The sequence below is a fragment of the Conger conger genome, chromosome 4 (genome assembly GCF_963514075.1).
Source record: "Conger conger chromosome 4, fConCon1.1, whole genome shotgun sequence".
Lineage (NCBI taxonomy): Eukaryota > Metazoa > Chordata > Actinopteri > Anguilliformes > Congridae > Conger > Conger conger.
The window spans coordinates 40,022,973-40,037,110 of NC_083763.1; the positions used below are offsets into that span (position 1 = coordinate 40,022,973).

Below are 14,138 nucleotides of genomic sequence, written 5' to 3' on the forward strand. Positions count from 1 at the left end.
ATAATAAACATTTAATTTAGAAAAAAAATTAAATCTTAGAAATGTGGGAACATAGGGCTGTGGGAACATAGGGATGACCCCAACAAAACAAAGTAAGAAAAGAAAGGCTAGCTCTCATGTAGAGCCTTCATAGTCTTGGAAGCTCACCTTTTCCTATCACTGGGCACCTAAACAGTTTAAACAAACAAATCCAAATCGTAATCTCAAATCATAGGCAATATACCCAGCAAAAATCCAATCCAAATCAGGTTCTCAAAACAAATGCTGGTCATACACAAGAAGCTTCTACTACCTTGTAAGTGTTCTCCTCCTGGCTCCCTCCACCCTTTTCCCAAACCGGTACTTCGCAAAGCAAGTCAGCACAGGTGGAGCTGATATATTCATTAGCTGATTCAAGTATAACTTCCTTAGACTTATACTCAATACTTTTGGCTATGTATCCTAGCATCCTGTAGCCCTTTTTTACTGCTACCACACATTGACTGGAACCTGAAACGCTTTATTTTGTACCACTTATAAAGTAATGCTGCCTTACTTTTTTATTTGCCACGTAGAAATTTACATTTCGTGATACTGAATTTAATTTGCCAGATTTCCGCCCACTACTGGATTACTTTTTTGTAGATTCCAAACTGTTCACTAGTCTCATCTGCAAATAGTAGTCTTATATCATCTGCAAATTGAACTACTTTCAATGCCTCTGTCAAAGTCATTTATGTAAATGAGGAAGAGCAGTGGCCCCAGCACCGAACCCTGTGGGACTCCACTTCCCACAATACCCTGCTCAGATAAGGTCCCTCCTACTACTACTCTTTGTGTTCTATCCCATAACAAGTTCCGAACCCACTCTGAGATGGCACCTGTAATTCCTACCTTCCACATTTTAATGAGTTTGTCATACGGTACCTAACATCAAAACACTTGGTAACTTCCTCAAAGAATACCAACAGGTTTATTAAGCATGACCTACCTTTACGGAAACCATGCTGGCTATCCCTTAGAATGTTATTATTTTCAATATATAATTCTAGTTTGTCTCTAATTATAGATTCCAGTCTTTTGCATGCAATGCAAGTTAGACTGACAGGCCTGTAGTTTCCTAGATCAGTATGGTCCCCTTTCTTATATATTGGTATTATATTACCTTGTTTCCAGTCATCCGGTATTTTTCCAGTTTATAAAGACTGAAACAGATTGCATACATGACTCGCACCACGTTTTTAGGAAAACGGAAGGATAAGTCACGTGTGGTGGCCTAGTCGGGGGAACCTGCAGTGGCTCCAGTCAGCCAGGGAGTGGAGCCAACAAGCCGGAACGTACGCTCCCACAATCACCAGTTTACACACTTTACACACACACAAAAACCAAAGCTGATCTGGAAGCAATTTCTTATTCGTCATGAAAGTTTGGACTGTTTGGAACATCATTATCTAAGGTGTTCTGAACACGGTGAGTCTATATTACCTGACATAATGTGAGCATTTTAGGCTTGCCACCTTTACTTGTGCATGAGCAGCTGTTGTACAACTGTTTATAAATGTGTGGGCATCACTCGCAGCCAGGGGAGGAGGAGTCATAGCCTGATGGTGACTGAACACATCTGACATCAATTAGGCAATTACAATTCTATACAAATTGTGAGTTCATGCACACCTGTGTGGAGTGTGTGCCATTGTGTTTTTTGATTGTGTGTATTGGCCTGCCTTGTAAAATCAGCTTATTACCTTAACAAGGCCATTTCAAAAGTGTCATCATCTCTTACTGTCATGAGTCTACTGTCCCACACAATATCTTGGAGGAGAACATCAATTGCAGCCTACTTCTGTCACAAGCTAAGCTAAAAAATATCTGCTGTGTTCTAGAGCTTAATGAAACAAAGTTAGACCAGTTGGGAGATAACAAGCTATCAATGAATGAGAAAAATGTTCTTCGTGAAGCAGTTCATGCTATTGAGGCCTTTAAGACTGTGTGCAAGGGTTGGATTTTGTGACAGCCAGCTACATATTCTATGTATTTGGTGTCTATCCAACCATGTGACTTCTCCTCCAAGTACAACGGTAAACTCATCAACACCCTGAAATCATAAATTGACTAGTGGCTTACCAGGTATGAAGAAAATTCATAACAAATGACCCATGCTCCCAACTAGCATGGTGTTGTACAACTGAGAAGACCATACTCACTACCTAAATTCATCTTGCTGTCAAGCTCCCCAACTCACACCCCAGCTTTGCTCACAGCACCATCGCGGCTCCTATAAGGACAGCACGTCTTTTGGATCCAATGCGTATGGACTCAGTAAGACAACAAACATTCAGGCATAGCCAGTGTTTAGTTTACTCTTAACTGTTTTTGTGAATCTGTGTTTCCAAATTTGCTGTCTTATCATCGGAATGTATTTTGTTAGCTATATATATTTATATGTACATGAATTGATTCGCTGTCTTTTGCACATATATAGTAAAGTAAACTAAAGTAAAGTAAACTACGCAAGTTGTCTTCTCACAGCTAACAATAACTAACACACCCACTTTTACTTTCCTTTGTTCAAGGGACACGCGGGCTTGCGCGCGCACACACACCCTACTCTCTTACCCTACGAACTTCCCGTTAGTTTATCTGTTCTGTGTTTGTACGTTTGTTTAATAAATATATTTTATTAAACCCGGTGTCTGTTTTGGCATCACATAGACATGAGAGCCGAGTTAAAGCAGTCTTTCGAAGAACTTCCAACCTTCAGGTTATCGGTATGTTTAATCATTAATATTGGTTATTTTAATTAATAATTAAAACACTACATTTTTGGTTAGACATTTCTGATAACAGTAATTTTATGAGAGTGATTACTTTTTGCAGTTATACTGCTACATAACATTAACTGGCGCCCCGGTTTCGTAGAGAGTAAAATCCCCACGTTATTTGGCGGCCCGTGCTAGGACCCTACAGTAGAATTACCCAACAGCTGACTCTCTACAAATTTGGAAAACACACACTACTACTTATCCCAAACATGACAAACTATCTGTAGAATACCTGCATGTCCCTGCATCCTCTGGAACTGTAGAATGTGTGTTTAGAATTATGGGTGTACCAGTCTTCAGACCAGATTGTAATGAGTTTCCTCCCTGTCTCTCCTGTTCAGCCAAGAGTCATGGAGGCAACCCCTGTGTTTGTTGGGGCACCTGAGCCCCGCCTGGTTCATACATGCCGGGCACACATGTATGACTTTGTGACTGAGTACCATTCCTAAGTTCTTGTGAGGGGGGCGGGGGGTGGGGGTGGGGGTTGGTATAACACCTGCACCGTCAGTCTAACGTTCTGATTTACGTGAGTGATGAGGTAATGCACAGGTAAAGCTAGAGGGGAAAAAGCCTTGTGTTGATTAAATGCATAACTCTGACTAAAGCTTTGGCATTTATCTCCATTATTTCCACGTAGTAACACTGCACATGAGATCTATGAATTAATTTAATAAATAATAAGAAAAATGTTTTACTCTTTTACATTTTCTGTGATTTGTTTAATGAACAAAGAAGTTGACAGGCAGCAAGATGAAAACAGCTTTTGGATGATACTGGCCCGGAGGTCGTGAAGCAGGCCTCTCTAGGTGGTGCAGGTGAAAGTCCTAGATGAACTTGTGGTCCAAGATGTCCCCAGCAGGAACCCAACAGTTCTCCTCTGGGCCATACCCCTCCCAGTCTACTAGGTACTGGAGATGTTCCCCAGGAAGCCTATAATCCAGGAGGGTCCACACTGCATATGCTGGAGAACCCCCAACATCCAGTGGCAGTGGGGGGACATTGTAGGGGACTGCATCAGCAAGAGGACCAGGAACCATTGGCCTAAGCAGGGAGACATGAAAAGATTATGTAATATGGTACTGGCTTGGAAAAGCAAGACTGTAGGTCACCATGTTCACCCGCCGGTGGACCTTGAATGGTCCTAGAAACCGAGGGCTCAGCTTTCGACAAGGGAGATGGAGGTTTAGATTCTTTGTCGAGAGCCAGACCCTGTCTCCTGGCTAGTAGGCAGGAGGGGGTTCAATGCAATGACAGTCTTCTTATTCTGACTGCAAATAGCCTGCTGAAGTTGAGTTTGAGCCACGTTCCACACTTGTTCCAACTGACGGAACCAGTCGTCCACTGCAGTTGCTCAGTCTGGCCTGGGTTCCAGGGGACTAAAAGAGGCTGGTAACTAAAGACGCACTGAAAGGGAATCAAGCCAGTGTGTGCCCTCATGAACACATTTGTGCACTCGGGGGGGGGGGGGGGACATGAGGATGGAGAGGGGTCCTCCCTCTGAGCCTGGCAAATCTCCTGCTCCCAGAGGACAGGAGCCACAATGTGAGAGGGATAGATTCTGTTCTCAGGCTCCTCCCACATCAAGGTATCAGCTTTAGTGCTCTTTAATCCTGGGTAATATGAGAAGGTGAAATCAAAATGTGAGTAGAGGGCCCACCCGGCTTGTCTGGGGTCAGGAATATAGTGGTCAGTTAGCACGACAAAGGGCCAACATCATAGTTCAGTTCTGCAGGGATGGGGAAATGGGAACAGGGAAATATCTTTTGTGGGCTACCATGCCTCTGAGAAAGAATTCACATCCACTTCTACAATAAATGGCCATGTAGGATCTGGATGCGTAAGCAGAGGGGCACAGGTGAAACGATCCTTCAGCTTGTGAAAGGCAGTAGCAGCTGTCTCACTCCACACCAACTGACAAGGGCCACCCTTCAGAAGGGCAGTAAGGGGAGCTGCCACTGAGCTGAACCCTCAAATGAAGAGGCGGTAGAAACCCCCCAAACCCTAATAATCACTGACTCCTTGATTGTCCTCGGCTCTGGCCATGAGCCAACAGCCTCCAGCTTCCTTTCATAAATTCCTCCTAAGTGACAGCGGATGAGGATGTCATGAATGTACACGACTACCTGGTGCCTGAGCATGTCCCTGGACTCATCATTGACAGATGCCTGGAAGACAAATATTCATATTAGCCTGAGGTGGTGCTGAAGGCTGTCTTCCCTTCACCCCCTTGTCCGATACAGATGAGGTTGTAGGCACATCAAAGGTCCAGCTTGGTGAAGTAATGTGAGCCTCAGAGCCGTTCAATGGCTGGAGGCACCAGAGGGAGTGGATAATTATACACGTGACATTGTTCAGGCCCCGGTAGTTCATGCAGGGACATAGACCACCATCCTTCTGAACAAAGAAGAAGCCTGCTGAAGGTGAGGATGAGAACCAGAGAACCAGAATAGGCGGCCTGTAGCGTAGTGGTTAAGGTAAATGACTGGGACACTCAAGATCGGTGGTTCCCAGTGTAGCCGCAATAAGATCCGCACAGCGGTTGAGCCCTTGACCCTGCATTGCTCCAGGGGAGGAGCCTGTCTCCTGCTTAGTCTAATCAACTGTACGTCGCTCTGGATAAGCGTCTGCCAAATGTCAATAATATAATGTAAAGATGAATCCTTAAAGCTTAAAATGACTTGAACCTTCCTGGATACACTTCCCTATAGCTTGGTTCTCTGCATTCTGTTGCATGGAGGAGTAGTGCCGGCGAGCAGGTCAATGGCACAATCTCCAGGATGATGCTGAGGGAGACAGGTGGCTTTGGCTCTCGAGAACACCTCCAAAAGGTCACAGTAAACCTCTGGAATTGTTCACTTGAAAGACACTAGTTGATGGGCTCTCCAGAGGATACCAATGACAACCTCATAGACAGGAGCTTGGCTGACCAGAAATGGAAGATTCTCATAGTGTGCTGGGCCCACAGTGATTGGAACAGGATCCTTGATGTTAATTATGGTGTCAGTTCCCACCGACTTGCCATCCAGGGCATGGACAGAGACTGGAGTAGCAGTTGGAGCGGGATGTGTAGGGAGCCGACCAGGTCCTCATCGATTAAGTTTCTAGCTGCTCCAGAGCCGCTCAGAACTGTAGCAGTATAGGAGAACTCCAGGCAGTGGACAGTAATCCGGACCAGGAAAGGTTTGTTGGATAAGGGAGAGGAAGAGATACTCACTCTAGAGGAAGGAGCCAGAGTTGTTCACAATACCTTGGATGTGAGATAGCACATAGCACACACTACCCTGCACTGGATATACGGTGTGCTGGTCGCATCGAGTACTGTTCTAACTGATGATTGGCAGCTCCACAGTAGGGCCTCATATGAGAGTCATGCGAACCCAACCTTCATGGGTTCAGATTCATACTCTGGCTCGGGTTAAACTGGTGTTACTGGGAGAACTAACATTGTATGGTTTGGCCTTGCTTCTCCATGCAACTCTTAATCCATATTTATCCATATTAATTCATAACAGAAATGGCATACTTTTAAGTTAATAAGGATGCCAAATTTAAGCTGTCAGGCTGGGAACACATTCCATTCAAAGAATAGTCAGAATGGCAAAGATTCAGCCATTTATCAGCTCCAGAAAGATCAAGGATGATCTACAATTACCTGGAAGTGCTGTTGCAGTCAGAAGTCGTTTGATCGAAGCTAAGCTATCAGCAAGAAGCCACCGTAAAGCACCATTGTTGAAAAAAGGGTATGTGCAGAATCGGTTAAAATGTACCAAGGAACACATCAATTGGCCCAAAGAGAAATGGCGTAACATTCTGTGGACTGATGAGAGTAAAATTGTTCTTTTCGGGTCTAGTGGTCATCGACAGTATGTCAGACGACCCCCGGGTACTGAATTCAAGCCACAGTACACTGTGAAGACAGTGAAGCATGGTGGTACACAAATCATAGTATGGGGATGTTTTTCATACTTTGGTGTTGGGTTCGTATACCAGGGATCATGGATCAGTTTGAATACATCAAAATACTTGAAGAGATTATGTTGCTGTATGCCAAAGAGGAAATGCCCCTGAAATGGGTGTTTCAACAAGACAACAACCACAAACACACAAGTAAGCGAGCAAGATCTTGGTTCCAGACAAAAAGGATTCAGGTAATGGAGTGGCCAGCTCAATCCCCCAACCTCAACCCCATTGAAAACTTGTGGGGTGACATTAAAAATGCAGTTTCTGAAGCAAAACCTAAACATTCACAGGAACTGTGGAATGTAGTTTGTTCATCCTGGGCTGAAATACCTGTTTCTAGGTGCCAGATGTTGGTTGACTCGATGCAACACAGATCAAACACAGATGCAGCTATCAGTAAGTAAGTAAGTAAATTTTATTTATATAGCACCTTTAACAGACAGAGTCACAAAGTGCTTCACAGGATAAAAAAATTTAAAAATTTAAAAAAAGTAAATACAATAATAATACATAAAACAACAGTCAATAAAACCAACAAATCACAAATAAACGAACATGAAATAAATGGAAATACAGTCACAAAAACGGCTAGATGAACGCCTGTCTGAAAAGATGTGACTTTAGCTGCATTTAAAAAATTTCCACAGACGCCACAGCTCTTAAGTCCGGTGGAAGACAATTCCACAATTTAGGTGCCACCGATTCGAAGGCTCGGTCACCCTTTAAGGAGAATATTTGGTCATCTGTTCATGAGCTTGCCAAAGCATAATTGGGTTGTGTAGCAAGACAATCACCCAAAACACAAAAGCATGTCCACAGCTAATTGACAGAAAAAAATCAAAATGAGTGTTGGAGAGGTCTAGTCAAAGTATCCAATAGAGATGCTGTGGCAGGACCCGTTCAATGAAACAGTCAATTTTAAAAATGGGTTTCAGTTTTTGGGTTTACCCAGTTTCCTTCTGTATGAAAAATATGCAATAATAGAGAAATCAGGAAGGGGGCAAATAGTTTTTCATGGCACCGTACCTTAAAAGGAGCGCAGTTTCTCAGCATTCCCAGGATCACATGCATCTACTCCTGAGAGAGAAAATGCTTTATTTTCAGGAAAAATACTAATCCCTACTGGTGATATTATTCTCTCTAAAACTGAACATTTCCAGAAATTTATTAACTCCCGTCACGCAGTTTCATGATGAAAGATAAGATGATAAGATGCAAGTTGACCAATTATTATATTGCTTCTTATTTTGGGCAGGAAGAAAAAAAGACTGAAGTCTCAATGACATTACAGACATTTTGGCAGACGCTCTTATCCAGAGCAATGTACAGTTGATTAGACTAAGCAGGAGACAATCCTACCCTGGAGCATTGCAGGGTTAAGGGCCTCAAACGTTGTCGTTTTTTCTGATTAAACAGTTTTTGTTATTATTGTTTCCGCATTTGGAATGTTTTTTAAATAAAAATCTATTACGGGTTTGATCCTCTGGACCATTGCTGTGAAAATAATACCAATTGTAGCCTGATTTATGTCATATGTCAAATGTCATTTACAGTGGGCTCAAGAATTATTGGCACCCCTCACCAGCAATGCACAAACAAGGCTTAAAAAAAAAGAATAATATAATTATAGAGAAAGGTAATACACCAACATGTGCCAAATACTGTACTTTATTCATGTTTCAATGGAAACAACCAAAATCATAACAATCATTTAATAAAAAATAAATTTCAACAAAATCAAGGTTTCAGAATTATTGGCACCCTTCACCTAGTACTTAGTGCAACCACCTCTGGCAAGGATAACATCATGGAGTCTCTTTCTGTAATTTTTGACAAGATTAAGGAACACATTCGGAGGGATTTTGGACCATTCCTCTTTGCATATCCTTTCAAGATCCTTCACGTTCTTGGGTTTGTGCTTATCAACTGACCTCTTCAACTCAGCCCACAGGTTTTCGATTGGATTGAGGTCTGGTGACTGAGATGGCCATTGCAGAACGTTGATTTTGTTGTCACGGAACCATTTCTGTGTGGATCTTGAGGTGTGTTTTGGGTCATTGTCTTGTTGGAAAGTCCACCTAAGACCAAGTCCCAGACTTCTGGCAGAGGGAACCAGATTTTCAGCCAAAATTGCCTGATACTTGCTGGAATTCATTATGCCATCAATCCTAACCAGTGCCCCTGGACCTCTGGAATTAAAACAGCCCCAAAACATGACTGACCCACCACCATATTTCACTGTGGGTATGAGGTGCTTCTCCTTGTATGCATCTTTGTTCCTACGCTAAACATACCGATGCTGTATCTGACCAAAATGTTCAATTTTGGTCTCATCTGACCAGAGAACCTTGTTCCAGTCATAATGTAAATGACGTTTGGCAAACTCCAAGCGCTTTCTTCTGTGTCTTGTGGTCAGAAAAGGCTTTCTTCTGGCAACCCTTCCAATGAGGCTGTGGTTATGGAGGTGGCGTCTGGTGGTGCTTTTAGAAACCTGGTGACCCCAAGATGCCACCAAGGCCTGCAACTGTGATCCTTGGGGATTTTGTTGCTTCTCTCACCATTCTCCTCAGTATCCTGGGGGGCAAGATGCAGTTGCGTCCTCTACCCATGACATTTTCAACAGTTCCGTATCTTTTGAACTTTTTTATAATTGCTTTGACAGTGCTCAGTGGTATATTCAATCGTTTGTGAATTTTCTTGTAGCCATTACCACGTTTATGAAGGTCTACGACCATCTGCCTCTTTTGAACTGCCAATTCTTTTGTTTTCTTCATGGTGTTGGATGACAAAGGGATATTGCATGTGTGTTACCTTATTTTTATACCCTAGTGAAATAGGACGTGATGTAATCACTCAATACAGTTCCTTAACACATAGATAAACTTAAATAAGTGGAATTTAATACCTGGTTTAATTTTGGTGGGTGTTATTTACAATAATCTTTAAGGGTGCCAATAATTGTGAAACATTGATTTGGAGGAAATTGATTTTTAATTAAATCAGTAAATGATTTTTGTTGGTTCCATTGAAACATTAATATAGCACAGTATTTATCACATGTTGGTATTTTGAGCTTGTCTATAAATATATTGTTTAGAATTTTTTTGAGTATTGTTTGTTCATTTTCTGTCAGGGGTGCCAATAATTTTTGAGCCCACTGTATATACATTATAATTATATACAAACTGAACCATTCGTTTTTATCACTTTCACCGTTAAAAAAAGTATTGAATGGAAATGTGAAATGCGAAGGGGCTAAACTGGATTCCTTAGTCTTTTGTATTAGAATGACTTTCTCATTAATGTGGTAATGTTCGGTCTATTTCTTGTCATTACGTAATTAAAGGTGCTGTTGCACTAGCAGGGGCAACGTATCCAATCTCATGGAATGTATACGATCAATGTCCCATTCACAAAGCCTATGGTTAAAAGAAAGGACAATGTTTAAAAATCCAATTTTTAATCCAATTTTCTCCCATTTTTTATAATTAAAAATTAAAACCCAAAAAATTCACAGAACTTTAAATAAAAAATAAAAAAGTGAAAAGATGCCTACACCCCCTTGTCAGGAGGAGAGTTTCCTACTCCTGATTGGGTTGTGCTTATCACTGATTGGTTGTCCAGTTCTGGTGTGAGAGAGGTTAGTAATCATATCTGGTGAGCAGTGTTTGGATAATTAACTTTGGTCACTTTTGCTCTGTTTGTTTGTTTCTGTGTTCCAAAAAAAATAAAAAAAATAAAAATATTGGCCCTCGTCCTTATCTTTGTTGTACAGGTAGCAGGTGAAATTGTACTTCCCTCTAGGGTCTTTCAGCGCACTTATCCCTGGTTATGGGTATGCACTTTGTTGTACGTCGCTCTGGATAAGAGCGTCTGCCAAATGCCAATAATGTAATGTAATGTAATGTAAATATCATATGCTTGTGTCTGTGCTACAGGCCATGATGCTATTGTTACTCTTCTCAAGCACTACAAGCGTCCCCAGGATGAGTCCCCCTGCAATGAATATTCCCAACCAGGCGGAGGTCAGTAATAAGCTTGATGGTACTCAAAGGAAGTGTCCACAAGGACTCATGGTTAGCTATCTTTATATTATCCACCTGTGATTTATATATACAGTAAGTACTGTATATTTCCCAGGGACAAAAACAATGTCACTTTTGAAATAATTACATTTTTACATTTACATTTATGATTTGTATTTGAGAACAGAATTATGAAAGAAAATAATTTAACTTTGTATGTTTTCTGATAAAATAAAGACAAATATATATTTGACAGTACTATTATTTGTATTTGAGAGTGTAAAACTGTACATAATCCTCCAATTACTTTTTGTCCTGTCCTCATGCTTTTTAGATGGGTCCTATGTTTCTGTTCCATCACCACTTGGAAAGATAAAGAGCATGACAAAAGGTAAACAAATAAAGTAGGGATTTGACAAATCATCAGTTTTTGTAAACGTTTCCAACCCATTTTTTAAAAGGCTAATCGTGGAACCGATACTCCTTATGACTACTAGGGGTTGCATCTTATTAATGAAAAAAAAAATTGCATTTTCAATCTTTATTTTATCTTATATAGTTCCTTTTAAATGTCAACATTAAAATTGAGTGTGCGTTGTGAGCAAACGTGCTTACCCTGTGTGGCAGAGTTTTCCCCTGTTGGTTTCTATTGGCATTGCTGTCTCTATATATTATATAGGTTTTGTCACTGGTGGTGAAAGCACATTTTTGCCAGACCCGTAGGGAAAGAATGCTGTTGTTGTAAATACTGATTCATTCTGCTGCATGAAGTGAGTGAAGAGACAAATGGCGTTGATTCCATTAAGCAGATGGTAATTATTTGGCGGCTTTTGGCTGTCCTCTGCCACGGCAATCTCAAAGCTAGTGCAACTGAACCCACAATGCAATGCTCTTAAAGCCTATTCTGTCAGACTCGGGTCTTGAACCCGGGTCTCTGGTGTGGTAATCAGAGAACAATCCCCTGAACCACCAAGGAACTGAGGGTGACTCTATTGCGAAGCAACCACAGATTAAGTTCAAAGTTTTATTCCACAAAAAGTCAAAGTTCAAAAAGCTCAGAAGATATTGTACAAAATCCAAACGTACAGTCCTTAAATCCACAAAAAAAGGCAAAAACATCTGACAGTTAGTCCACAGGGTAAGCCAAATATCACAGGGTAACAACAATCCAGGGTAAAAGAACATGTAAGGCAAACAAAGTTTAGGTTTACAGAGGTTCAGGCCAAAGTTACTCACAGAGCATTCAGCGAAGACTCAACAAAGACAGGGTGAAAAGACCAGGCTTAAATACTGTGAGACAATAGGCTAAACAACTCACATGACTGAATAACAGAGAGCAGGTGAGTCTAACAAGATGCATAATTAGGCAGTGAAACTCAGTAAAGGCAAAAACAGAATTAGTGACATCAAGTGGTCAACAACCAAAAGTTCAACATTGTGACATATTCAGATGGAAAAGTCTCAATGGAGGAAGTTATGTCAGGGTTCAGAACAACAGGACCCAGTAGCACAGATTTACTTGGTAGTAGAGTATACAAGCAAAGGTTGATAACCAGCAAACAGAATCAGCAGGAAATAGGCAGTTCATTAACGAGTGTCAAGGCAGAGGTTTGGTATTCCAACAGAGATAACAGGGATAATCCAAAACAAAGTCGAAGGCAAAGAGTAGATGACTAACGGGCAAGCCTAACGCAAACAGATTCAAGAAACAAATGTCCAAAATGGGTTGCGAAACTACGGGTCAAAACAAAACAGAAGGTTAAATGGTTGTAACAAAAATCTATCAGGAAATAACGCTGGAGAGTATGGTCGGGACACATTACAATCTGGCAACGAAAGACAGAAACAAAAGGGTTTAAATACAAGTAACTAATTAGAATTCAAACTAGACACAGGTGGGAATAATGACAGTAGACAGGAAGGAAGTACATATTAGGAGTAGAAAGGGTTATTTTATCCACAATATAATGTTATATATTTTAATTCTTAATAAGATAAAGTGAAAGAGGGTCAAGTTCCACTTGGATCAATCTATATAGTTTCTGCCAAAAATGATTGGTTATTGGTTAGTCAAATGTTTAACTGATAACACCCCTAAAATAAACTATTACAAACAGAGGCATTTTATTTGTGGACTGCCTTTAATAGATGCATGCATGACATATGTTTATCCTCCCAGAAAAGGCTGATGTCCTCTTGCTCCGAGCCAGCCTTCCATCACACTTCCAACTTCAGCTCTCTGAACTGGAATTCAGCGAGATTATTGGATCAGGTATATCCGTAAAAAAATCACATAATTTCTGTATTATATATTCATAAATCACTGTGTTTAAAATGATAATATGATATGAAACAGTTTTTACATTTTACCAGGTTCCTTTGGAAAGGTTTATAGAGGAAGATGTCGTAACAGAATTGTTGCAATCAAACGGTAAGTGGATTGAATTTACAATTTACAATTATCCCAGGCTGATGGGACAATGGGATATTGCATGCTTGTTACCTTATTTTATACTCTAGTGAAACAGGAAGTGATGGAATGACACAATATAGTTCATTTAGACTGAGATTAACTAAATTAAATTGTATTGCCAATTTCACTTTGTTTGATTGTATTTATAATAATTGTTAGGGGTGCCAATAATAAAGGAGGGGATGGGGGGTTGGGGGGACAAGGTTAGGAAGTATAACATCTCAGGTTTAGCCAATTTGAAGTGTCACAGTTTTTAATGAACTGCCAGTTTTAATTAGCTTTTCCGTGCTAAAAAACTAAAACACGGGCACCTATTCAGGGAATACATATTGAGTCAGTGTCAGAGGACAACTTTGGCAAAATCATAGGCCCAGTTTAGACCTGGTTGTTTCATATGACGTATCAAGATAGTATCCAGATATGATATAACCACATTACATTTACATCTGGTAGTCAGATGCGTTTCCGGCCATCCTCATTGAAATCTGACTGCTATTTTGTGCATAAAATGCAAAACCCTGACAATCCATTTCCTACTTTGCCTCTCGCAGACCAATGATTGTAGGCACTTATATAAAGTTTATATGCCATTTTTCAGATTTTTAATGGAAGATGACAAGTTCCGCAGTCATCCATCCACATGCTCACTGCGAGCCGCTGACGTCGCGCACAAAAAAAAAAAAAAAAAAAGAGATTGTTTAATGCAGCAGCGGCCCTGGTTTCAGCCGTTGCATCACATTATGCTTTGGGTGGAATTTTGGTTTTCATATGTGTCTTGGAAGCACGGAGCATTTACACTTGTCTAAGATCCATCTCGATTGCATCTCAGACCATCTCCTGAAGTGGTTTGGCCTATCAGATCTGAATCTTTTCCTAATG

General features: G+C 40.9%; 1 protein-coding gene across 1 annotated transcript in view; it reads left to right on the plus strand.

Annotated features, from left to right (window-relative positions):
- tnni3k (TNNI3 interacting kinase) overlaps window positions 1-14,138 on the plus strand; it is a 121,504-nt gene that overhangs the window by 28,998 nt on the left and 78,368 nt on the right. The window contains exons 12-15 of the mRNA XM_061237302.1: window positions 10,700-10,786; window positions 11,121-11,177; window positions 12,966-13,058; window positions 13,160-13,217. Of these exons, the coding sequence (XP_061093286.1) occupies window positions 10,700-10,786; window positions 11,121-11,177; window positions 12,966-13,058; window positions 13,160-13,217 (295 nt within the window). The remainder of the gene's footprint in view (window positions 1-10,699; window positions 10,787-11,120; window positions 11,178-12,965; window positions 13,059-13,159; window positions 13,218-14,138) is intronic.